General features: G+C 41.8%; 1 protein-coding gene across 18 annotated transcripts in view; it reads right to left on the bottom strand.

Moving 5' to 3' along the window:
- Positions 1-24,161, bottom strand: part of MAGI1 (membrane associated guanylate kinase, WW and PDZ domain containing 1) — a 613,664-nt gene that overhangs the window by 118,756 nt on the left and 470,747 nt on the right. For 17 of the 18 annotated variants that reach the window (XM_089919525.1, XM_022572619.2, XM_022572617.2 and 14 more), the window contains exons 3-4: positions 19,112-19,231; positions 1,848-2,054 (exon numbers count right to left, since the gene is read on the bottom strand). In XM_089919525.1, coding sequence (XP_089775651.1) covers positions 1,848-2,054; positions 19,112-19,231 — 327 coding nt within the window. The remainder of the gene's footprint in view (positions 1-1,847; positions 2,055-19,111; positions 19,232-24,161) is intronic. The other variant, XM_089919526.1, reaches the window with a different exon arrangement.

The raw sequence follows: 24,161 nt of genomic DNA on the forward strand, positions 1-24,161 counted from the left end.
AAGTAGGGATGTTATGAGGTCAGATTTTCTGAGGCCTGGCTTCTAGAGACAGAGATTTACAGTGGTTAGAAATTGGAAAAGCATCAAGACCTACACTCAACTATCCCTACTCTGTTCTTGCTTTGTACCGAGAAATCTACTTAGTTAATGGAGGACAAATAAAGGCACCCAAGCTTCTTGGGGACCATCCAGTCAGCTTGGCAGGAACTGTTTCGATGCATGTTACCCCCAAGGTCTTTCTATTTCTGTGACCACATCTATATTTTTGGGTTATATCATAATTTGCTATTCTTATTTGTTGGAAGATCAAGACATTAAAATAGTGGCTATTTTTTTTTCAAGGAAGTATTGACTTTTTCTTTTTCATAATCTGCTTTTATTTCGGTGAGGACTACTATAAACGGATAAAATATTTTGAAGTGGATGAAATTAACTGATTTCAATAAACAAATATGTAGCAATGGGTAAATTTATTCCAGATATTGCAACTGTAGGTCAGCCACTGGCCTAATCCATTCTAATTGAGAAAATGGAAATTTTCCTGGACTCGAATTCTTAGAGCTGGAAGGGGGAACCTAGATGTGATCTGATCCTAACCAGTCATTTTACAGATGAGAGCAGTTAGAGACTATGTTCATAATAAGACAGCTACCATGAACAAAGCTAGGACAGCAAGCCAGGACTCCTCCTTTCCCTAGTGCTTCTTATGGAAGGGTTGGGTTACCGTTACGATGATAAGTCATCAAAATTTTTTTCAAATTGTTGCCTTGAAAAATTTTAGGCTTCAGAAAGGCCCATACAGGCAGGAGAAAGCATTCAACAAACACAAACTTTTTTCTAAATGTCCTAGTAGACTTGGCAGCACAAGGAGGAAAATACAGAACTGTAACTCTAAAATATCAAAGAAAATAAGTATAGGAAAAACAGAAAAAACAAGCGGTCTTCAAAGACACAACATTATCGACGAGTAGCTCATGTCTTATTCAGCTGCGACATTGTGAGTTACTATATAAGGTCAAACCCCCAAAGAGTCAAAAATATTACTGAACAGTTCTGGGTCACTGCACTAACCCAAGGAACGTATATCACAGCCTCTGTGAACGGTGCCTCCAGGGAACGTGCAATTCCTAACCTGTACATCCTTATTCAGAGGACTTGTCCTTGAAGATCCCCTCATAAAATACAGCCTACCTAAGCTTGGGCGTAGATAGCCCTGAATGTATATATAAAAATATAATGCAATGAGTAATATATGCTATATAATATAAAATACATATGCAGTATAGAATCTTATAGTATTTATTACTTTTTCATCTTTTCCCTCTTAGGGAATATAGTACAATTTGCATAAGTTAACACATGATTTATTTCCACTGTATCTCTACTTGCAAAGGTATGAGAAAAAAGGATGCTGCTAGCCTTCCACACAGCATCAAGTGATATTAAACTATTAAACAAATTCTCCTATTTGTCTTTACAAGCAATCAGCCATAATTATGATGGAGCAGTGTCAAGACTAAGTAATGAATGAACAAAAAAGATTCTCATGGATATCATTTTGAACAGAAAGAAAGGATGCTGATGATTCTTGATTTCCTTCCACAAAGACTGCCCTCCTGCCCCTTTAAGATAGCTGGGTGAAGTTAAAATACTCTTGCCAAGAAGCATGAAAAACAGACCAGGGAAAAGACCATCTCTTCCCCAAGCACCATGTGGTCAGAGTTTGAATTCTGGCGATCCTTCCAAATTCCTCCTAAGAATAGAAACCTTCTTGTAACTCTTCACAAAAGCCTCCCCCAGCCCACCTTCCCTAAGTCCACCGAGGGAGAACATCATCAGGTCTTTACCTGTAAAGCTACTGTTCATTTCAGGAACATCATCGTCTTCCTCATTCTCCACGTGGACTATGCCAGCATTTTGCATATCATTGTAGGACTTGGTTCGCTTTGGGGTTGACTGCTTGGAGCCAGAATGAAGGCTTTGCAAGGCATCCGTCGTGATCACTTTCCCACTGAGTGGCTGGCTAGGAGGTTTGGGTGTCCCATAATAGTTTCCTAGGTGATGGAGAGACACATTTGCATGTTTCAGAAAGAATACTTTGTTTCTCTCAAGACTGCAAATCCAAATCTCTTAGCCCATTAAAAAAAATTTTTTTTAAACTAGAAAACCAGAACAAACTGTATTTCATTTCTAGAATGGGTTAGAAAACATGTCAGTCCTATCCAGTTAGACATGGTGATTTCGGAAGCCAGGAGGAAAGCTGCATTGTGATGGGGCAAAGAACCTACTAGGGCTAAAAACAAAGGCGTCTGTGCTGAATGGCAGAGCTTCATCCTCATTACATTTGAATTTCAATCGGTCACCTTCTTACATATACGCACCAGCATAATGCAGAATCCAATTTAGAGAGAGTGGCACACAAAATAACAAATTCATTACTGCCGGCACCCTTACAGGCCAACAAAGTTGAGGTCACCCTCCATTAATAAGGGGATTCCTCAAGAGGGAACCAGGGCAATATATTTTTAAAAAGGAAAGTGAACACCACGTGGCGTCTCTTTAACTGAATGGCAGGCCTGACTCTCAAGGTCATGTGTGGTTGGAACAAATCCTCACCCAGTTTTAAGAGGAAACTCTTGTGTCGACAGTGGCACCCCTCATGGGTCACTCGTTTAGTAAGTGCCCATTTTCACTTTTAGCCACTTCCCCCAGAGTTTGCCTCAGGTCTGACTGTCCTGTGTGCTAAGTGACTTTGAGTGGTGCCTGGATGGGTTTTCACATTTTAATTTTTATTTTAATATGTGTATTCTTTTTTTTTTTTGCAGTACACGGGCCTCTCACTGTTGTGGCCTCTCCCGTTGCGGAGCACAGGCTCCGGACGCGCAGGCTCAGCGGCCATGGCTCACGGGCCCAGCCGCTCGGCGGCACGCGGGATCCTCCCGGACCGGGGCACAAAACCGTGTCCCCTGCATCGGCAGGCGGACTCTCAACCACTGCGCCACCAGGGAAGCCCTAATGTGTGTATATTTTTAATGTGCAGTAGAAAAATCTAACTAGTAAGTGATGGTAGTAAAATAAAACATTTACTTCTAAAACTTAAGTGATAAAGCAATACTTTATAAAACTGACTTTTTTAAACTTGCAGTTAAACCTGAAGTTTAAAAAGGCAGCTATATTTAATAAGAAATTAATTGAGTAAATAATAGCAATGGTAACGATGAGTTTCCTTTTGAACACCTAAGGTAAAAATTGAGTTCTTTTAAAGAAAACCTGAAGTAAATACAAGATACTATGTTAAGATATAGACAAAATCATGAAGGTGAGTCATGAATGGCCAAAGTTTGAAAAATACAGCTTATAATCAATAATATTCAGTGACTACATGATAAACAAAAATCAACATCAGAATGCCATTGATCCATTCACCCTCTCACATCAAAGGAGTTAGGCCAGGAAGACAGATCATATTGAGTCCTTCAAAAAATCGTAAGTAGGGGGCTTCTCTGGTGGCCCCTGAAGCAGGGGACACGGGTTCATGCCCCGGTACGGGAGGATCCTGCATGCCGCGGAGCAGCTAGGCCCGTGAGCCATGGCCGCTGAGCCTGTGCGTCCGGAGCCTGTGCTCTGCAACAGGAGAGGCCACAACAGTGAGAGGCCTGCGTACCGCAAAAAAAAAAAAAAAAAAATCGTAAGTAGGGACTTCCCTGGTGGTACAGTGGTAAAGAATCCGCCTTCCAAAGCAGAGGATGTGGGTTCTATCCCTGGTCAGGGAACTAAGATCCCACATGACTCGGTGCAACTAAGCCTGCGTGCCGCAACTAGAGAGAAGCCCGTGCACCACCAATGAAGAGCCCACACGCCGCAACAAAGACCCACCACAGCCAAAAAACAAAAAAAAGCCTAAGTAACGTTTGTAATTCTATGCTTAGTAAGGTATAATTTGTAAATAATAACAAATCCTGTACAGTTTCTTCCCAAGAATCTTACCGCATTGTCTAACCTCAGCACATAATTGTATAAAATACACATTTTATTATACAAGCACAAAAAGGAGACAGTAATATGCTGCTCAGCATGAGACACATAGGTGATAAAGAGTTTATAGCCATTAAATTTATCTTTATAATTAAAATTTCTTTCTTAACACTATTTCTCTAAACTATTTTTTGAATCATCAAATTTATGAGTATATGCACCCACTTTCTTTGAGAGTGGTGTAAACAGCATGTTTCAGCAGGGGAACCCTGAAAATGCAAGTTAAAAAGAGCGGTGGACGACCAGGCACCATGTTTGAATTTATAGGAAACCAAATAGAAACGTGGTAAGTGCATTGTGGTGGCTTGTATTCAATCATTACAGTTCTTTCACAGAAAGTAATATTTCAACCTCTTCAAAAAACTTCTTTCAGGTTTCCAACTTAAAGGTATAGGGATTGAACAAAACTAGCTTGAAGAAAAGGCATCCATGTGTGTTTTCAGGGACTAACAAAAGCATAGGGAAGAATGAACAAATGTATGAACCAAGACTCAACCCGCATTTCTAAAGAGGTTACAACCAAAGGATGAATCGTGCCTTTGATGAAGTTGGAACACAGCCGCAGCATTGACTATTTTCATGAACTGAAGACTGTTAGTGAGGTTTAGGTAAGTAAAACAGCTAACTATTTACACAGTAATCTTCACCGTGGACAAAAGATGAGACAAACCTCTAACGAATCTAATTCTAATTCCTTATGATCACTATTATACAAAAACATCATGTACATTTTTGACTTAGAGGTTAAAGTAAGACCAATGTCTGCAAATAAGAATCTTACACTGAAAGATGTGACTAAAAGATAGGACCCTTTATTCATGATTTTATAATTATAATTTTGCAATCATTATCACTCATTTTCAGTGCCACTAAGCCAAGGCAATGTTCATGAAACTACCATCATTTAAAAATCAATTAAGGGCTTCCCTGGTGGGGCAGTGGTTGAGAGTCCGCCTGCCGATGCAGGGGACACGGGTTCGTGCCCCAGTCCGGGAAGATCCCACATGCCACGGAGCAGCTGGGCCCGTGAGCCACAGCTGCTGGGCCTGCGCGTCCGGAGCCTGTGCTCCGCAACGGGAGAGGCCACAACAGTGAGACGCCCGCGTACCGCCAAAAAAAAAAAAAATCAATTAAAACTTAGGCATCCTCAGTTTAGGACAGAAATAAATGTTTGAAAAAGAAAAGTTCTAGTTAAATTTGCCAAATATGTGTGGATTTTCCTCAGTTGTCAAGTTCAGGGTCTTTCTGAAGTTAATAAACGATTAGCAGATTTCTCAATGCAATTACAAACTCCTCCCAAAAACCCACTTATTCATCATTGTTTCCTCTTTCTAGAAATTAGTTTTAAGATCAATTGGAGACAGATAAAAGCACATATTATTAGGTTGAACCGTACATAATTGCTGTTGTAAAAGACAAACTGTCGAGTATCAGCAATTTCATTTGGGTTAATCGAATGTATAGGCATTGGGAGTGCTGGGCACATGGCAGTGACAAAGAACTTGGAAGAGAACAGCCTGGGATTCAAATGCCAACTTCACTGCTAATTGGTTATATAACCCTGGCCAAGTCACTTAACCATTTTTTTAAAAATCTTCATCCTCTTCTGTAAAATTGGGAATGTTAAGAATACCGAGTTTCTACCTAGAGTGCCTATTACGAGAATACAATGACACAGTCCATTTCATACCTTTAGCACACATAGAAGGCTTCACTACAGGGAGGCTTGATAAATGCTACTTAATGTTAATAGTGTATGCTTCTAATCTTTAAAATGAGGTTCCTTACACCTTGTTGGAAGGATTAAAGAGACAATGTGTCTGAAGTGCTTGCCACATGGTAACTGAGTACCATTCCTTTACTGATGTAAAGGAACAAGCAATGCCAATGACCAAATAACCTTGGGCAAGTTATTTACTCTCAGTCTCACTTTCTCTGTGAAATGGGAATGGTAGCATGAGCTTTAACAACACCACAGGATTATCATGAAAATCAAATGATGTAACTTTTTTTTTTTTTTTTGCGGTACGCAGGCCTCCCACTGCTGCGGCCTCTCCTGTCGCGGAGCACAGGCTCCGGACGCGCAGGCTCAGCGGCCATGGCTCACAGGCCCAGCCGCTCCGCGGCATGTGGGATCCTCCCGGACCGGGGCACGAACCCATGTCCCCTGCATCGGCAGGCGGACCCTCAACCACTGCGCCACCAGGGAAGCCCAAATGATGTAACTTTCTTGAAGGTATCCTGTAAACTATAAGGTATTATAAGTATGAGACCATGTAATTATTCAAACTTCTCCAGTATTTCTAATTTCCCGTATTGCCTACAACCTTTACAGAAAAGCGTCTATCTCGTGGTTTTCTAAGGGCAGAGGGTTCAATTTGCCTTCGCAGATATTTTCTAAAAACTCATCTGAATCAGTGACCAACATTTAAAAACTGAATATTTCTGATTAAAACCTGGATATACTGGGAGGTGCTGCTTGACAAACTGTAAGGTCTGGCTCTTTGGATTTGTCTTTTATAGGCAATGTTGGTGACAAGTGTGTGACCAAATTCACCAGGAACACACTCACTGAATTAAGTATTTCTACACAAAGGTTTTGGCTCCTACCCTTGGTCTGCCCAGCCCTTGCCAGACAAACACCTGGGCCCCAATCTAGAAGAGTGCCCGAAGGCTGTTGCAATGCAAACGTCTGGGCAGATAAAGGGGCATGCACACCGGAGGGATAGAAGAAAACCTCAAAAATCCTCTACAATTCACAGACTGGTCTTGGAGTGAATTGATTTTGGGTGAATCTGGTTTTGGACCCTGCACTTCTGGCTGATGGGGTCATGCCACGATCCCACGTTGTCTTTCCATGCAACCAAGGGCCAGATTGCTCATGCACTCCCCCATCTGCCACAGTTACCACCAGCATTGCCTCTACCAGCCCTATATACTCTCTCACTCCACCTACCCGGATGCCCAGGCACTTAAATTCAAAACCCTACCCTTCTGGGAAACTCTCCACCTTTATCAATCATGTCCACTCTGGTCACCATCAGACCAAGCCTAACCATGGGAGAAACACAAACCTTACAGAGAGTATGCACAGGAGACTTCCTGTGAAGAATATATGAATCGCTTAATGGTACTAAATAAAAATCATTTGAAGAATTATAAATGAATAAGAGATTAATTTGGGTTATCACTTGGCAGTCTGCATCGTTTCTAAGAGATCTGACCATCTCACAGTCCCCATGTTAGCCAGCACACATCTGAGGTAGCCGGGCTCCCTCCCAAGTGACAATGTGAGTATCCTGGCTACTATTTTCAGAACTGGTTCTACAATACAACTCAGCAGGGATGGTGGCTGGGGAGGGAGGGGAGAGCAGGGAAGACGCAAGAGAAAGCCATCGCTGGCCTTAATTAACACGCACACTCTTTGGTCACGAGGAAGCCAAAGAAAATATTTTCTGACACATTTAAAAATTAATGGGTACTGCAAATCAATTTTTAGAGCTTGATAAAATATTGAAGGCTGACCGTAACCCTGAGTTTTAGGCCAGAATAAATCAAATCCATACAGCCTCTCGCTTTGTACAAATTTAGTATTCATTCATTCATTTCCTTACCAAGAACCTCTTGTTATGCCAGCCACTATGCTGGGAAGGTGAAAATGGGACTAAAACATAATCTTCACAAATGCTCTTCACAAATGTACATCGGTTTTTTAAACTTTGTGCAAATAATAGTTATATTAAATGGAGATTCTCTTTCAGCAGGTCGAGGTGGGGCCTGAAATTTTGAATTCTGTTGAATTTGTCAGACTGTTTAATGAATCAGTATCTGTCTTTACGTCTAGGCTGTAAGCTCCAAGGAGGCAGGAGCCACATGTGTTTTGTGCACCACTGCATTCCCAAACCAAACATGGTGCCAGGCGCACAGTGTCACTCAGTGATTCTTTGCAGGATGAGTAACCAAACAAGTGGAGACAGTACACATAAATCCCAGCTGGGGATGCTCCTCAATACCTATAATGTGGAACTGGTTTTTAATCGCATGACTCAGAGCAGTTTCTCTCCAGTCCATCAATTCTATCTGAATGATCTCAGATCCATATCACTTCACTTTGCCAGTTGCTTGCTCAACACATAATGGACTCCCCCATTTGACACAGTTCCAACCAGCACTGCCTCTACCTGCCCTATACACTCTCTCACTCCACCTACCTGGACGCCCAGGCACTTAAATTCAAAACCCCACCCTTCAGGGAAACTCTCCACCTTAACAATCATTTCCACTCTGGTCACCATCAGACCAAGCCTAGCCATGAGAGAAACACAAACCTTACAAAGAGTATGCACAAGAGACTCCCTGCATCATTTCTAAGAGACACGAACCTGACCATCCCCTAGTCCACATGTTAGCCAACACACACTTCCTGAGGTGGCCGGGCTCCCACCGCTTTCTCTTTACTCTTCCTTTTCCGACCCGCTCCACCCTACAAACCTATGATGTGAATGCACAGAAGGACAGTAAGCCCATGTCCTATAATTAGAGGTTTCTTCTTGCCAGTGCCATTTACCTTTGAATTTAAGACCAAAAAAGGGCAAAATAAGTTAATAGCTTTGTCACCCTAAGGTAAAGGACCTCTCTCTTTCCAGCCTCAGTTCTCATGGTATAAAGACTACTATCCACCCAACAGAGACCGATGTCAACAGACCATGTGTATAAAGCACTCAGCATTGTGCTGGCACAATAGTAGCATGTAATAAACCCCAGCGTCTCAAACTGCGCCTGATGCTGTGAGCAGATAACAGCTCTACTATGTAAAAGATGGCATTGCTATCAAAGTATGTATTTAAAGAACAACATTAGGGCTTGCATGGTGGTGCAGCGTTGAGAATCCGCCTGCCAATGCAGGCGACACGGGTTTGAGCCCTGGTCCGGGAAGATCCCACAAGGTGCGGAGCAACTAAGCCCGTGCGGCACAACTACTGAGCCTGCACTCTAGAGCCCGCGAGCCACAACTACTGAGCCCACACGCCGCAACTACTGAAGCCCACATGCCTAGAGCCCGTGCTCCGCAACAAGAGAAGCCACTGCAATGAGAAGGCCGCGCACCGCAACGAAGAGTGGCCCCCACTTGCCGCAACTAGAGAAGACCTGTGCGCAGCAACAAAAAGCCAACTCAGCCATAAATAAATAAATAAATAAATAAATTTATAAAGAACAACATTAACAAAAAGTTACCTTTATTGTGCACCTACCACGTCACTTCCCACACATTCACTAATTCTAATCTTTAACAATCCTACAGAAAAAAAAAAAAACCCATCAATATTCCCATTTTCAGATGAAGAAACAGATTCACACAATGCGTAAGTGATGACTGGCATTTAAACATGGATCTGTCCCGATCATCTATGCTCTCGACTCCAGGAATTGCTGGGGATCTCTGAGCAGAAAATTAAGTGAAACGTTCCTGGCCTCTGCCTCCTCGTCTTCACAGGCAGAGGAATGGACAATTGTCGCACAGATTTTCTTTGGTTCTTTCGTTACCAACAGAGAACACTGCATGGTGGAGCTTGCCAACAGAGCTTATCCCAACAGACGGCTGCTGAGGCCTGCCAAAGAACAGGACTCCAGATGGTCTCGTCTTCCTCAATGACAAACAAGAACTCTCTTCACCCCTGCTTTATCTCCGTGTCCCCTCAAAGTAGACCCTTGGCAGCTCCATTTTTGTAGACCTTCTAGGAAGCAGAACAGTACCATTATTGAAGGCTGACACCCCCCCCTTCGTAATTAACATGCAGAGATATGCAACCCATAACTCCAATTGGAAATGTCACACTGGCACCGCACTTCCATGCTGAGGGGCAATCTTTGCAGGGCTCAAAGTGTACAATCAGCCTCTTCTACCCAGAGGCATTTGTAAAACAGGCATGTTTGGAACCACCCCACTGAATAGTTCATCCCTTGTAAACTGTCTCCCGGAGGAGCCCCAAGGGCGGGCTGAGGCAGCAACCTGTCTTATTGAGCACAAATGTCAACAGGAAAAAAAAAAAAAAAGAAAGCAAGGCAAAAAGGAGATGGTGCCGCTGATCTATTTCAAGAGCCTTATCAAATACGTTAGCTCATTGTCACAATTAGGAAGTTGGGCCAAGGAGGAAAGACACATTTAGTATTGTCTTCTTTGCCCTGCCTTGATGTTGATTCCATCCAGCGACAGAATGAGAAGTTGGTTCAAATTGCAGAGCCAAGACCAATTATGAGCTCCACTCACAACTTTTATACCTTCTGAGGGGCAATAGTTAGGTTCCTTACACAGTGAGGAAGGGCCTCTACTCTGTTGGAGGGTACGTGTCATATACCAGGCATTATAGCTGATGGGGGTGGAAAATTTCATCATGGAGCTCCTGACCCCACTCCCCCCACCACACACCCCAGATCTGGCCTTTTCCAGCGCTTCTTATCTCAGCAAACGGTGCCAGCAGCTACCCAGTTTTCTAATACAGAAACTAGGAGTCATCCTAGGAAGAATATCATCACCCGAATCTTCTACTTCCTTCTTATGATAACCAATCCCCAAGTCCACGTAAACATCTCATACTGTTGATAAAATAATGTGTAACTCCTCAAAAAATTACAGTATTTTCTAAGATACTTATACTAATAAAAGAGCATACCCCCCCACAGACACACAATCACACATATACCTTAAGATTCAGTCAACTTATCACCACCACTACCAACGTAGGCTAAAGCTAACTCCATGTGGGGCTGCCAGATAAAATGCAAAACTGGTATTCTGTATTTTTATTTGCTAAATCTAGCAACCTAACTCCAGCTCAACCACCAGAGCTCATCTCAATACTATAATGCTTCTCCATGGGAAGCATTTCCCAACCCCAAAGACATCAAATCTCCCCATCATATGGTCTCCTTTAAATATCCTGATACCTGTAACATACATACAAATGTATATTTATTTCTGAGATTGTTTGAATAATGTGTCTCATGAACTAGACTGTAAGACCCATAAGGGCAATGCTCATGTCTGGTTTTGCTCAGCATTTTATCTTTAATGAATAAATGAATGAATGTACAAACTAGTAAGAGATTCTACAAGAAAAGTATCCATTTCCAGGCAGCAGACTCAGGAAAGACTGGCATCCCAGTCCTGCCTAGGACATGACCTGAGTCAGGGGCATTTGGCCAGGTTTTGTCCCCAATTCTCCTTGGTGTCTTGGACCAGCGGTCCCCAACCTTTTTGGCAGCAGGGACCGGTTTCGTGGAAGATAATTTTTTCACGGATGGGAGTCGGGGGAATGGTTCATGCGGTAGTGCGAGGGATGGGGAGCGGCAGATGAAGCTTCACTTGCTCGCCCACCACTCACCTCCTGCTGTGCAGCCCGGTTCCTAACAGGCCGTGGACCCATACCGATCGGCAGCCAGGGGGTTGGGGACCCCGTCTTAGACCATTCTCTCTCTGGATCTCAGTTCTGTCTTCTGAAGAGATGAGCTCTACTGCCTTTCCAGCTTTAAAATTTTACAATCTGGCAATTCTAAACCCCAAACAAAGAGTGGACCTGAAAGAATATTTGGAAGGTTATCAGACCTTGAGGTTTTATTGGTTGACTCTACTTGTCTGCCCTATCATATGTCACACAATGTACATAAAGAAGATCACCTCTCCTCTGTAGTAACATCTTCTTTGGCAGGGTTCAAAATTACATTTTTCTAAAGGAGCTTAACTCTTAAAAGATGTGCTTAGCTCTCTGAAGTCAGATGAGCGAGAAGGGAAGGATCTTCTTGAGTACGTCCTCACCCGTACTTGCAGGAGCTTTCATTCTTCAATATATGTAAATCAATCAATGTGATACACCATATTAACAAATTGAAGGATAAAAATCATATGATCGTCTAAATTGATGCAGAAAAAGCTTTCGACAAAATTCAACACCGATTTATGATAAAAACTCTTCAGAAAGTGGACAGAGAGGGAACTTACCTCAACATAATAAAGGCCATATTATTATTACAAACCCACAGCCAACATCATTCTCAATGGTGAAAAACTAAAGGATTTCTACTAAGATCAGGAACAAGACAAGACTGGCCACTCTCACCGCTATTATTCAACATAGTTTTGGAAGTTTTAGCCACAGCAATCAGAGAAGAAAAAGAAATAAAAGGAATCCAAACAGGAAGAGAAGAAGTAAAGCTGTCACTGTTTTCAGATGACATGATACTATACATAAGGAATCCTAAAGATGCTACCAGAAAACTACTAGAGCTAATCAATGACTTTGGTAAAGTAGCAGGATACAAAATTAATGCACAGAAATCTCTTGCATTCCTATACACTAATGATGAAAAATCTGAAAGAGAAATTAAGGAAACACTCCCATTTACCATTACAACAAAAAGAATAAAATACCTAGGAATAAACCTACCTAAGGAGACAAAAGTTTCCTGTATGCAGAAAACTATAAGATACTGATGAAAGAAACTGAAGATGATACAAACAGATGGAGAGGTATACCATGTTCTTGGATTGGAAGAATCAACATTGTGAAAATGACTATACTACTCAAAGCAATCTACAGATTCAGTGCAATCCCTATCAAACTACCAATGGCATTTTTCACAGAACTAGAACAAAAAATTTTACAACTTGTATGGAAACACAAAAGACCCCAAATAGCCAAAGCAATCTTGAGAAAGAAAAACGGAGATGGAGGAATCAGGCTCCCTGACTTCGGACTATACTACAAAGCTACAGTAATCAAGAAAGTATGGTACTGGCACAAAAACAGAAACATAGATCAGTGAAACAGGATAGAAAGCCCAGAGATAAACCCACACACATACGGTCACCTTATCTTTGATAAAGGAAGCAAGAATATAAAATGGAGAAAAGACAGACTCTTCAATAAGTGGTGCTGGGAAAACTAGACAGCTACATATAAAGGAAAGAAATTAGAACACTTCCTAACACCATACACAAAAATAAACTCAAAATGGATTAAAGACCTAAATGTAAGGCCAGACACTATAAAACTCTTAGAGGAAAACATAGGCAGAACACTCTATGACATAAATCACAGTAAGATCCTTTTTGACCCAACTCCTAGAGAAATGGAAATAAAAACAAAAATAAACAAATGGGACCTAATGAAACTTAAAAGCTTTTGCATAGCACAGGAAACCATAAACAAGACAAAAAGACAACCCTCAGAATGGGAGAAAATATTTGCAAACAAAGCAACCGACAGAGGATTAATCTCCAAAATATACAAGCAGCTCATGCAGCTCAATACCAAAAAAACAAACAACCCAATCCAAAAGTGGGCAAAAGACCTAAACAGACATTTGTCCAAAGAAGATATACAGATTGCCAACAAACACATGAAAGGATGCTCAACATCACTAATCATTAGAGAAATGCAAATCAAAACTACAATGAGGTATCACCTCACACCAGTCAGAATGGCCATCATCAAAAAAATCTACAAACAATAAATGCTGGGGAGAGTGTGGAGAAAAGGGAACCCTCTTGCACTGTTGGTGGGAATGTAAATTGATACAGCCTCTATGGAGAACAGCATGGAGGTTCCTTGAAAAACTAAAAATAGAACTACCATATGACACAGCAATCCCACTACTGGGCATATACCCTGAGAAAACCATAATTCAAAAAGAGTCATGGCCCACAATGTTCATGGCAGCACTATTTACAATGGGCAGGACATGGAAGCAACCTACGTGTCCATCGACAGATGAATGGATAAAGAAGATGTGGCATATATATACAATGAAATATTACTCAGCCATAAAAAGAAATGAAATTGAGTTATCTGTAGTGAGGTGGATGGACCTAGAGACTGTCATACAGAGTGAAGTAAGTCAGAAAGAGAAAAACAAATATCGTATGCTAACACATATATGGAATCTAAGAAAAAAAAAAGTTTCTGAAGAACCTAGGGGCAGGACTGGAATAAAGACGCAGACGCAGAGAATGTACTTGAGGACACTGGGAGGGGTAAGGGTAAGCTGGGACTAAGTGAGAGAGTGGCCTGGACATATATACACTACCAAATATAAAACAGATAGATAGTGGGAAGCAGCCTCATCGCACAGGGAGATCAGCTCAGTGCTTTGTGACCATCTAGAGGGGTGGGAGAGGGAGGGTGGGAGGGAGACGCAAGAGGGAGGGGATATATGTATACGTAGAGTTGATTCACTTTGTTATACAGCAGCAACCAGCACAAAAATGTAAAGCAATTATAGTCCAATAGAGATGTTTAAAAAAAAAAAAAAAGAACTGTCCTGGAAAATATGGCAGCCATCAGACACACAAGACTATTTAAGGCTAAATTTGTTTACACTATTAAACTTAAAATCCAGTTTCTCAGTCACAAAAATCACATGTGGCCAGTGGCTGCCATGTTGGACAGCTCAGAATACTGAACATTTCCATTACTGAAGAAAGTCCTACAGGATGGCATTGGTTCTACAGGAATCAAGAAATGGTTCCCTGCTCGTCCATCTCTAGGACCAACGTTCCAACCTTCTCTTGGTTCATTGCATTTGCTCTCTCTGAATTCAGGCTTTGTGACTGGTGCTGAAACAGTGAACTCATGAGATCCTCTGACGAGCTTCAGGTCAAAGGCCACCTCCTCCAGGGGACCGACTCTGATGCGAGATTCGATGTAGCACCATTGCTAGATGCTTCTGGGGCACCCTTGTAGTTTCCTTCTCAGAACATTCATCACGTCTCTTGAAATTGTTTAAATTTAATTTGTCTCCCAAGACTGAGGGTCTATAGAGACCCTAGAGCTACATAAGCCTGGGTTTGATTTCCAGCTCTGTCTCGGGCTCACTCCATGAACTAAGCAAAGACAACAGGCATTTCTGGGCCTCATACTCTTCTTTTGTAAAATGGGGATAAACTGTATGCAGCTCATAGGATTACTGGGTAATTAAGTGAGCTGGTACACATAATGTGCTTTGAAAAGCACGCAGCACATAGTGTACACTGGACAAACACTGGCAGAAATAAATAACTAAAGAGCATAAGCACCTTCAAAGGCAGAGCTGCTTTGGTCTTCTGCCCTAGACATCACACCCTGTGCCTGGGGACAATGTTGAAACGAACTGTGTGGGCACAGAAGGGCTGGCTTTAAAACTGCACTGTCAGGAACTTGCTCTATAGATCTACTCAAAACAGTATAGTGAGATATTTGTACAGGGATGTTCATGTCAGCACTGTTTACAAAACACCAAAAAAAGTAGGGAGGGGGCATCCAAATGCCCATCTGCAGGGGACTAGTTAAATAAACTACATATATTCATACAATGGGATATGCTGGAGCATTTATAAAGAATGAGGTGGAACTGTGTACTTAACACACCTCCAAATGTGTTAAGTACAATGGACAAGAATGCAGTGAAATAAACAAGTATACATGTTCATGCCGTATATTGTCTAAGTTTTCTGAATCTCTGCACTAGATCCTCTAACAGCGGTTTCCTATGAGGAGGAGGAGAATCAATTTAGACTTAAATATACTTAAGTTCTTTACTCTAGAAAGAATTCCATCATGTACATTCATGACTATTCCTGAAAACTGTTTAAAAGTCTTGCTGTGAAGAGTGATTTGTGTTGTGGTCTCTTCCTCTTTGGAACCAGGACAGGCCAAGAGGAAAAAAAATGTCAGCAGGGGAAACAGACAGTGAGGACCTGGGAAGTAAATAAAGATATTTTACTGGTAAATCCACTGGTTTACTGACTAGGAGAAGGGGGAGGGAATCCATCCACCAGGGTGGCAATTTCAGACCGGTCGTGTGTGTAAATATAAGAGCTAACACGCTGATGGAGGGCTTACATGTGTCAGACGCTGTTCTCAGCCCTTTCCAATTATTGTCTCATTTAATCCTACCTATGAGAAAGCACTATTATTATCCTCATTTTACCGAAGGGAAAATGAAGACATGGAGCATTAAGCAACTTGCTGGAGGGCACAAAGCTCAACAACAGAGGGGCTGAGACTCAAACTCTGGCAGGGCCACAGCCCAGCCTGCATGCTTGTTACTGTCCAATAGACAGAGCTGCCATCGAGGGGCTAGTCCAGGGGAAGCAAAGACAGAGAAGATCTATCCTGCCCTATTCTTGTGACAGCATCCAGCATTACATAAAAATTCCATTTTGCTTTCAGCTTATGAGAGTCAACACAATATATTCCAGTTGCTTCCAAAAAATTAGGAGCTGTCTCATATGACAGGGAAATCATACAGCTAAAAGGTCAAAAGGCTGAAGAACACAGTCAAATGGCTGAAAAATGGAGTGGATTCATATGTGGCAAAAGAGAATTTCAACTCCAAAATAACTGAGCGACATTCACAGAAAGACGGTTTTGTGGAAGGATGATTAGACATTTTCTGAAAACCTTTTTCCTGTTGCTACCCACCAGGAAGTTGGGTGAAAGTACTAATGAGCTATTTTTACAACTCTTTAGTTACATCCAGGATCTTCTGAGGTTTTCAAGAAAGTGCACGGGATCTGAAAGTCCAACCACTGTGTTTGTTTCCTGGCAGCTGCATAACCTTGACAAAGTTCCTAAATGCTACCTGGCCTCAGCATCCCCATCTAAAAAGTCAGGGATAATAGCTACCTCCGTCAAAGTGATCAAATTAATGGGAAAACAAAGTGACTCCACCTATGTATCACTTGTAACATAACCACCTCAATAAAATGAGACAAGCTGTTGTCTAACCACATACTTTTCTCTTTGGCTTTTCACAACCACTCCCATGCTTAACCTCTCCAAAAAGGCAAACGGATGTTTTTTATATTAGGGGCACAAGCTCCCCTGATGGGCATAATAACTGATTTCAGACAGGACAATTCACTTCCTTAAACCAAAGAGGATCCACACTTGCTCTATTCTTAGCCACTTGAATTTTTAACTGGATTCACATTTACAAAACAACACACTGAAGAAGCTCTTGGTACATCCACTCAGGCCCCCATCCCTTCCCTCCCCTCACTCCTAGACTTTAACAAATCATTCTTGCCTCGGGCATTCTCAGATGCCCTCTCAGCCCACCAACCACCAGTCACATCCTAACACTTCAAGGAAACTACAATAATTGATGATCAGCAATACTCAAAGCAAATCTTCCTGAATTCACAATATAGGAATTTGATTAATACCTAACCAATGTTAACTGTATATTCACAATTTGAAAATAAACAGTAGGTACAAAGATAACGCTCTTCCCTGTACCCCTGCAAAAAGTATCAAACCAGAATCAGCATCCCTAAGATTTATGATCATTACTTAACTATTACCCACTGCCCGGAACAGGGGTGATTATCATATCAAAGTTATAATACCCTTAATAAAACAATAGCCTATTTCGTATTCATCCTTTGTTTTTAAGTCTTATCTTGAAAATGCCACTGGGATAGTCCAGTAAGTCCAAACTTTGAGTTTAGAAAAAGTACACATGATATAATAACTTGACCTACTTATTATTAATAGTATCATAGTATGCCGTTCTGTCTCAAATAATAACACTCAACAGAGCAATCAAGCTATAATATTGTTTTCAGAAAATATAAGTTTAATTTCCCCTCTACATTTGGCTTTGAGCTTGCAATCTGATTTGTAGGATTTCATCCCACAGATTTATTTTCACCTGTGTGAAATGATTTATATCCATGTTATCCAACACAGTTGTATTCTGAAATATTAAAAATGTTTATCCAGGGCTTCCCTGGTGGCGCAGTGGTTGAGAGTCTGCCTGCCGATGCAGGGGACATGGGTTCGTGCCCCGGTCCGGGAAGATCCCACATGCTGCGGAGCGGCTGGGCCCGTGAGCCATGGCCGATGAGCCTGCGTGTCCGGAGCCTGTGCTCCACAACGGGAGAGGCCACAACAGTTAGAGGCCCACGTACCACAAAAAAAAAAAAAAAAAAAAAAAGTTTATCCAAAGGGACCACGTTAAATAAATTATGGTCCACCTATTTCAAGAGATTACACAGCCACTTAAAAAAGAAAACAAGAAGCGCTCTATTACTGAACTGCGAAGACCTGTAAGACATACTGTTATATAAAAGAGCTAAGTGCCAAACAGCATGTAGTGTATACTACCTTCTGTATAAAACAGGGAAGAAATGGGAACACACATATGAAACACATATGAGTATGTGTACACTCGCACATGTGTTTGTATTTACATTAAACAGTTTCAGAAGGGAAATTAGAAACGAGTAACAGCGGTTGTAATATCTGGGGAAAGGAGAAATGGAAATGAGGCAGGGGGAAGACAGATCTAGGAAAGAGCTTACTTATCGAATACTTCTGAAATGTTCTGCTTTATGACCCATGTAAATGTATCATCTACTCAAAAAATACATTAAATAGCAACTGGTGGTAAAAAATGACATTTCAGTCCCTTGATATTAAGACAGCACTACCAATAAGGTCATATTTTATGACTGACTATGATACTTCTTCCTCTTCTTTCTTATACCATACATGCCCATATTAAACACACACACACACACACATGCATGTACATGTTTAAATCAATAAATTAGGGGCTCCCCTGGTGGCGCAGTGGTTGAGAGTCTGCCTGCCGATGCAGGGGACATGGGTTCGTGCCCCGGTCCGGGAGGATCCCACATGCTGTGGAGCGGCTGAGCCCATGAGCCGTGGCCACTGGGCCTGCGCGTCCGGAGCCTGTGCTCCGCGGCGGGAGGGGCCACAGCGGTGGGAGGCCCGCGTACCGCAAAAAATAAATAAATAAACAAATAAATAAATAAATAAAATTAAATCAATAAATTAAAGGAGAAAAGTAACGTGAAAAAAAACAAAACCAAATTATTTTTATGGTGCTCCACAAAGCCTTATTCCATATCCCATATATTTTATTATTATTACTCCCCTTAAGGTGAACTGCAGCCTCCTACAGATGTTCAGACTTCACTAGTCCACAGAAGCTTTGACTGGATGGCCCTGGATCCTCTGGAGGACCCAGCAGAGAGGTATCCTCACCGCTGCCATACAGATCAGCTCACCTTCATAGGTGCCGACTTCTAGAAGAGTCCCGCTCTGCTCGAGGTCCAAGAACTCCTTCACAGTCAGAAAGTTATAGTCCACGCCAGGCACCTCTCCTTCTCTGGGAGACCGGGTTGTGCCTACAGCAGACAAGACAAAGGCACGAGAAATCATCAGTCCACTGAAACAGGAAGCACCCCATCCAGGTGTAATTAAAATAACCTGTTCAGTAAGCTGGAGTACCTAAACTGACAGACCCGCCTACTGAGACAGGGACCTGGCAAAGACAACTTCTTTCTAGCAGAAAAGTATCCTCACTTCCATCCTCTGACACCTGGGCCCCTCAAATGCAAGAAAGAGAAAACCAAGCATAGCTAGGCAACCCAGGGAGATTTTTATCACTTGAAACATGCACTGAATGAAAAGGGTGAACTGGATTTTATAGAGATGACATTCACAATCAGCAGCTTTTAGGGATCCAGTAAGTTCTAAAAAAGATATCCACCTTGGGCTTCCCTGGTGGCGCAGTGGTTGAGAATCTGCCTGCTAATGCAGGGGATGCGGGTTCGAGCCCTGGTCTGGGAAGATCCCACGTGCCGCGGAGCAACTGGGCCCGTGAGCCACAACTACTGAGCCTGCGCGTCTGGAGCCTGTGCTCCACAACAAGAGAGGCCGCGATAGTGAGAGGCCCGCGCACCGCGATGAAGAGTGGCCCCCGCTTGCCACAACTAGAGAAAGCCCTCGCACAGAAATGAAGACCCAACACAACCAAAATAAATAAGTAAATTAATAAATTCCTGCCCCCAACATCTTAAAAAAAAAGGTTAGCACGTTTAAAAAAAAAAAAAAGATATCCACCTTAAGCTCAGAGCCTAAGGGGTTTATATTTTTATCATAGGCCTCAAAATTCTTGTGTTCCTCAACACATCTGGCAACTTCCAATGTAATAAGCCCTTTGAAGAAAATGACACCCACTGCATAAACACATCACTAGAGAAATTCAATTGCCCAAGATCTGTGGCTGGATACCTCCCAGGGATTAAAATGTTGCTGCTCTCCATGTAATTAATATGTTTGGCAAAAAGGGGCCACCCATAACTTCTGATGGGAGAAAAAGGACACTGCATTTGCTAGAAAATTCCCCCCCCCCGAATTAATCTCGTCATTCTCTCAAAGACTAATAAATATAATGATTCTTCTTATGAAATAACACAGAGCCTCTAGAATATTTAAGTCACCCAGCTCAGGTGCTGGGCGGGAGACCTATCAATTTAGCCCAACCTCACCCCAAAGTGTGGAAGGAATATGGTTTACACACAAAACAAGAAAATAAACCAAGAAGCAATTACATAGTGTATACTAGGAACCTGTGTTCAACGTTAGGAGAGACCAAAAAACAGCAAAACTCATGACTTCTGCTCCTACATTCAACTTAGGGGATATGATCAACATGGGTTCATTTTGCGAGGCACCATTACCTATGGCGCTTTCAGGTCAATGTTTTTTTAATATAATAAGCAGGGATTTCTCCCTAGTCCTAATTCTCCCTAAAATAATGAAATAAGCAACTGTATGTTAGCTCCAGTGCTCATGGCAGAGCACAGTCTCTGATCACGTGAAGTTCCACGCACTTACAGTGGATATCCAGAATTCTCTCAAATCAAAAAACTCAACACTTGTTGCATACTTCATTCAGGCTAAACGCATTTTTAAACAAGCCCCGTTTTTCTATTATCTGAAATTTGAGTGTTATAAACAGCTGCAAACTGTCCATAGAACAATTATATTACAAACGTTAGCTTATGCCCAGCACGCTGGGACTTTCTGGTAAAGAAGCCTGCTTGTATAGTGTCCAGCAGTCTACTCTTGTAGTGTATCCTAATTTGTTCCCATTTCTGGCTCCCCTGACAGATGATGACAAGGCCATTGAAGTGCTTCACAATATTTATATCTATGGTATCAAGCACACGGTGGGTATTCCAGAAGCATAAACAGTACCATACACTGTTGTACAGCAGGTATATAGAATGGGAATGAACTCATAGTCTGTCTGGCTCACCAGGTTGTGGTCTTGGGCATGTTCCTGAGCTTCTTCTATTTCTCAGTTTCCTCACCTGTGAAATAAGGGTAATAATACTACCTACACTATAGGTCTGTTGTGTGTATTGAGTGGGATAAGACTTTTAGAAGGCTAAGCTCAATAACTGCTACCAGATACATACTTTATGTTACTATTAGAATGAAATGAGTTGGTAGATTATTAGAGTTCAAATTTTATATATATGTATAATTATATATATTAATACATTACATATATTATTACATGTTTCATTTTTTCAAGAATTATTCACTAAGGCCCCAATACCTGCTGGGCAGCAGTTTAGGCACTGGAGAAGAAGCCAAAGCCCCTACCCTAATGGAATTTACATTTTATTATGAAAGAGATTATAAATATGTATATGGATATACCATATAATTTCAAATATTTGAAAATCTCTTAGAGGGAGGAAGCAAGGTGAGGAGTAGAAAAGCTACTTTAGACAGGTAATCAGGAAAAGCCTGGCTAAGGAGGTGCCATCTAAACCGAGAGCAGCACAAAGGTGATGGGAAAAGCATCCCAGCCTGGGCAAAGGCCAAAGAAGTAGGAATAGATTTAGCATGCTGGGGGACGGGCAAAAAGTCCAGAGTTAACTGTAGCAGAGCAATGGAAAAGAGGTTAGAAATGAAAGCAAGTGGCCAGACGAGGCAGGCCACAGCAAACATTTCATATTTTATTCTAAGGATGATGGGAAGCCACTAGAGGGTTTTGAGCAGGATAGTACCATGATTTATTTTTAAAAGATCACTGAGCTAAGGGCAGGAAACAGGCAGAGTAGGAGGGTGAGGTGGGCAAAAATAGAAGCAAGAAGACAAGTCAGTTGGATACTACAGTGTCCAGGTGAGAAAAAAAAAATCAGGGCACAGACAAGAACAGTAGACAAAGGTGACAAGAAGCAGTGAGATTTCTATTATGAATTGTAAACATTTTAAACAGCTATAAGACATAGCCCGCAGGACAGATTATTAAAAGTACATCAACTCATCAGGCCATGCTAGGTCTGTATTTTAAAGACAGAACTTGCTGATGGAGTAGATGGAGTGTACAAGAAAAACAAAAGAATAAGGACTGCCATCTTATTCTGTGACCTGGGCAAATGGGTTCTGCCATTTACAGAGATCAAGAAGATGGGGGAAATGGTTTTTAGGGGAAAAAATTTAAGAGTTCACTTCTGAACACGTAAAAAGTATGAAATGCCTATCAGACACCTGGATGTAGAGAGCTGTGAACAGGTGACTGTGTAAATCTGAAGATCAGAGTGGTGGTTGGGCCCTGAACTTGGGAGTCATCAGTAAACCACTGGCATTTGAAGGCAAGACACAGAAAGAGATAATCGAGGGGGAGAGAGAGTATAGAAAAAGCAGCCAAGAAGTCTGACTTAAACACAAAAGCCTTATAGTTTTTAGAAACTGAGAAGAAGAGGAAGATCCTCAGAGGAGACTAAGACAATAGTCAGCAAGGCGGGAGCAGAGGAGGAGGGTGTGATGTCTCAGAGCCAAGTGCAAAAGCTGTTCAGCCGGCTACTCGGAAAACACAAACAGTCTACATCATATTGGGAAATTCCAGCGCAGGGCAAGAACAGAATCTCTTTGAAACTTGCTGTGAAAGAATCTGTCCTAAATATGTTTTATATGGCAACTCTCATATTTGGCCTCCATACCAAAATTCTATTAACTTAATCCACCCCCCCCAAATGAGGATAAATAAGACCAAACAAAAGATTTGTTGGGTTTTTAAAGTCTTCTACACCACACAGTATTGGGGTTTTTTTTCCTCCTATAACCATCTTTAATCTTTGTCATTTCTTCCCACGTTTTCTGAACCAATTTCTCAGTGTAACTGTAAAGACAACAATAACCTCTGGGTCTTAATTTCCTGAAAGGATTGAAAACAATCAAGAACTTGAAAAATGGAACATTTTAAAGGAAAACTGAAAACGAGCAGACATCATTTTCCCCTGGAAATAAATATGCTTAGAAGGACCTTTGAGCAGCAGGGGAAGGGAGTGGGGGCAGGTATCTCTCCACCCACAAAACCTTCAGGGTTTATTACCCAGACAAAACGTTTCCACTCTGCAGGCCATGAGGAGGTTTACACCCAGTTATCCTCTGAGCAACCTGCCCTGGGTCTGGGCCCACATGACCAGGATCCATTCAGTGACGCTAGGGAGAAAGGGCCTGGGAGGGGACCCCGCCCCCTCTTTTCTTCCAGCAGAATGACAAGCTGCCTGCTGGACACACGCCTGGCAGATGGCATTTCAAAGGTTTTTCAGGAGCCATCTGGGGTGGGTACAATGATTACAAACCACGCTTCTCACAAAGCCAGAAGGGTTACTTCCTGGCAGAAGAGAAGTAAAACAAATTCTATCATGTTTTTCGGGGACAGCATATTAAAAAAAAAAAAAAAAAAAAAAAATCACCAGGCCGACAAACAGAGGCTGCTATAGCCTACCAACACCGCTTTTTGCCGGTCTAGCTAGAAATCAGGCCAACAATATCTTGCACTTTTTATGTTTGAACAAACAAACACAGTGCCCAGTTCCTCGCCTTCCAAAAGGGGGGAGAAAAAGAAAGAAAGAAAGAAAAAGAGAGAGAGAGAGAGAGAGAAATTATCAAACACCAGGAACAAAATAATAGCTTCCATTTACTGGATGCTTATGGCTTAGGCAAGGTGTGAAGCAGTTAATCAACACTGCTGTGTCTAATCTTCCTATAGGAAACACAGACGGCTTCTTATTAGACTCATTTCTTGATGAGGAAGCTGATACCCAGAGAAGTAAAGTAACTTTCCCAGGGTCACATAACAAGTGAGCTGGGCAGAGCTATGATTTCAAAGTAGGCAATGTGACTTTACTATCCCTCATTGGAAACCACTGTTGGCCAACAGAACTTGCTGCCATAATGGAAATGATCCATAGACTTGAGTCTAACATGGTAGCCACTAGCCACATCTGGTTATTATTATTTTGATTA

This window comes from Delphinapterus leucas, chromosome 10 (assembly GCF_059928025.1).
Source record: "Delphinapterus leucas isolate spDelLeu-1000000601 "Yukka" chromosome 10, BTC_Dleu_Yukka2, whole genome shotgun sequence".
Classification (NCBI taxonomy): Eukaryota; Metazoa; Chordata; class Mammalia; order Artiodactyla; family Monodontidae; genus Delphinapterus; species Delphinapterus leucas.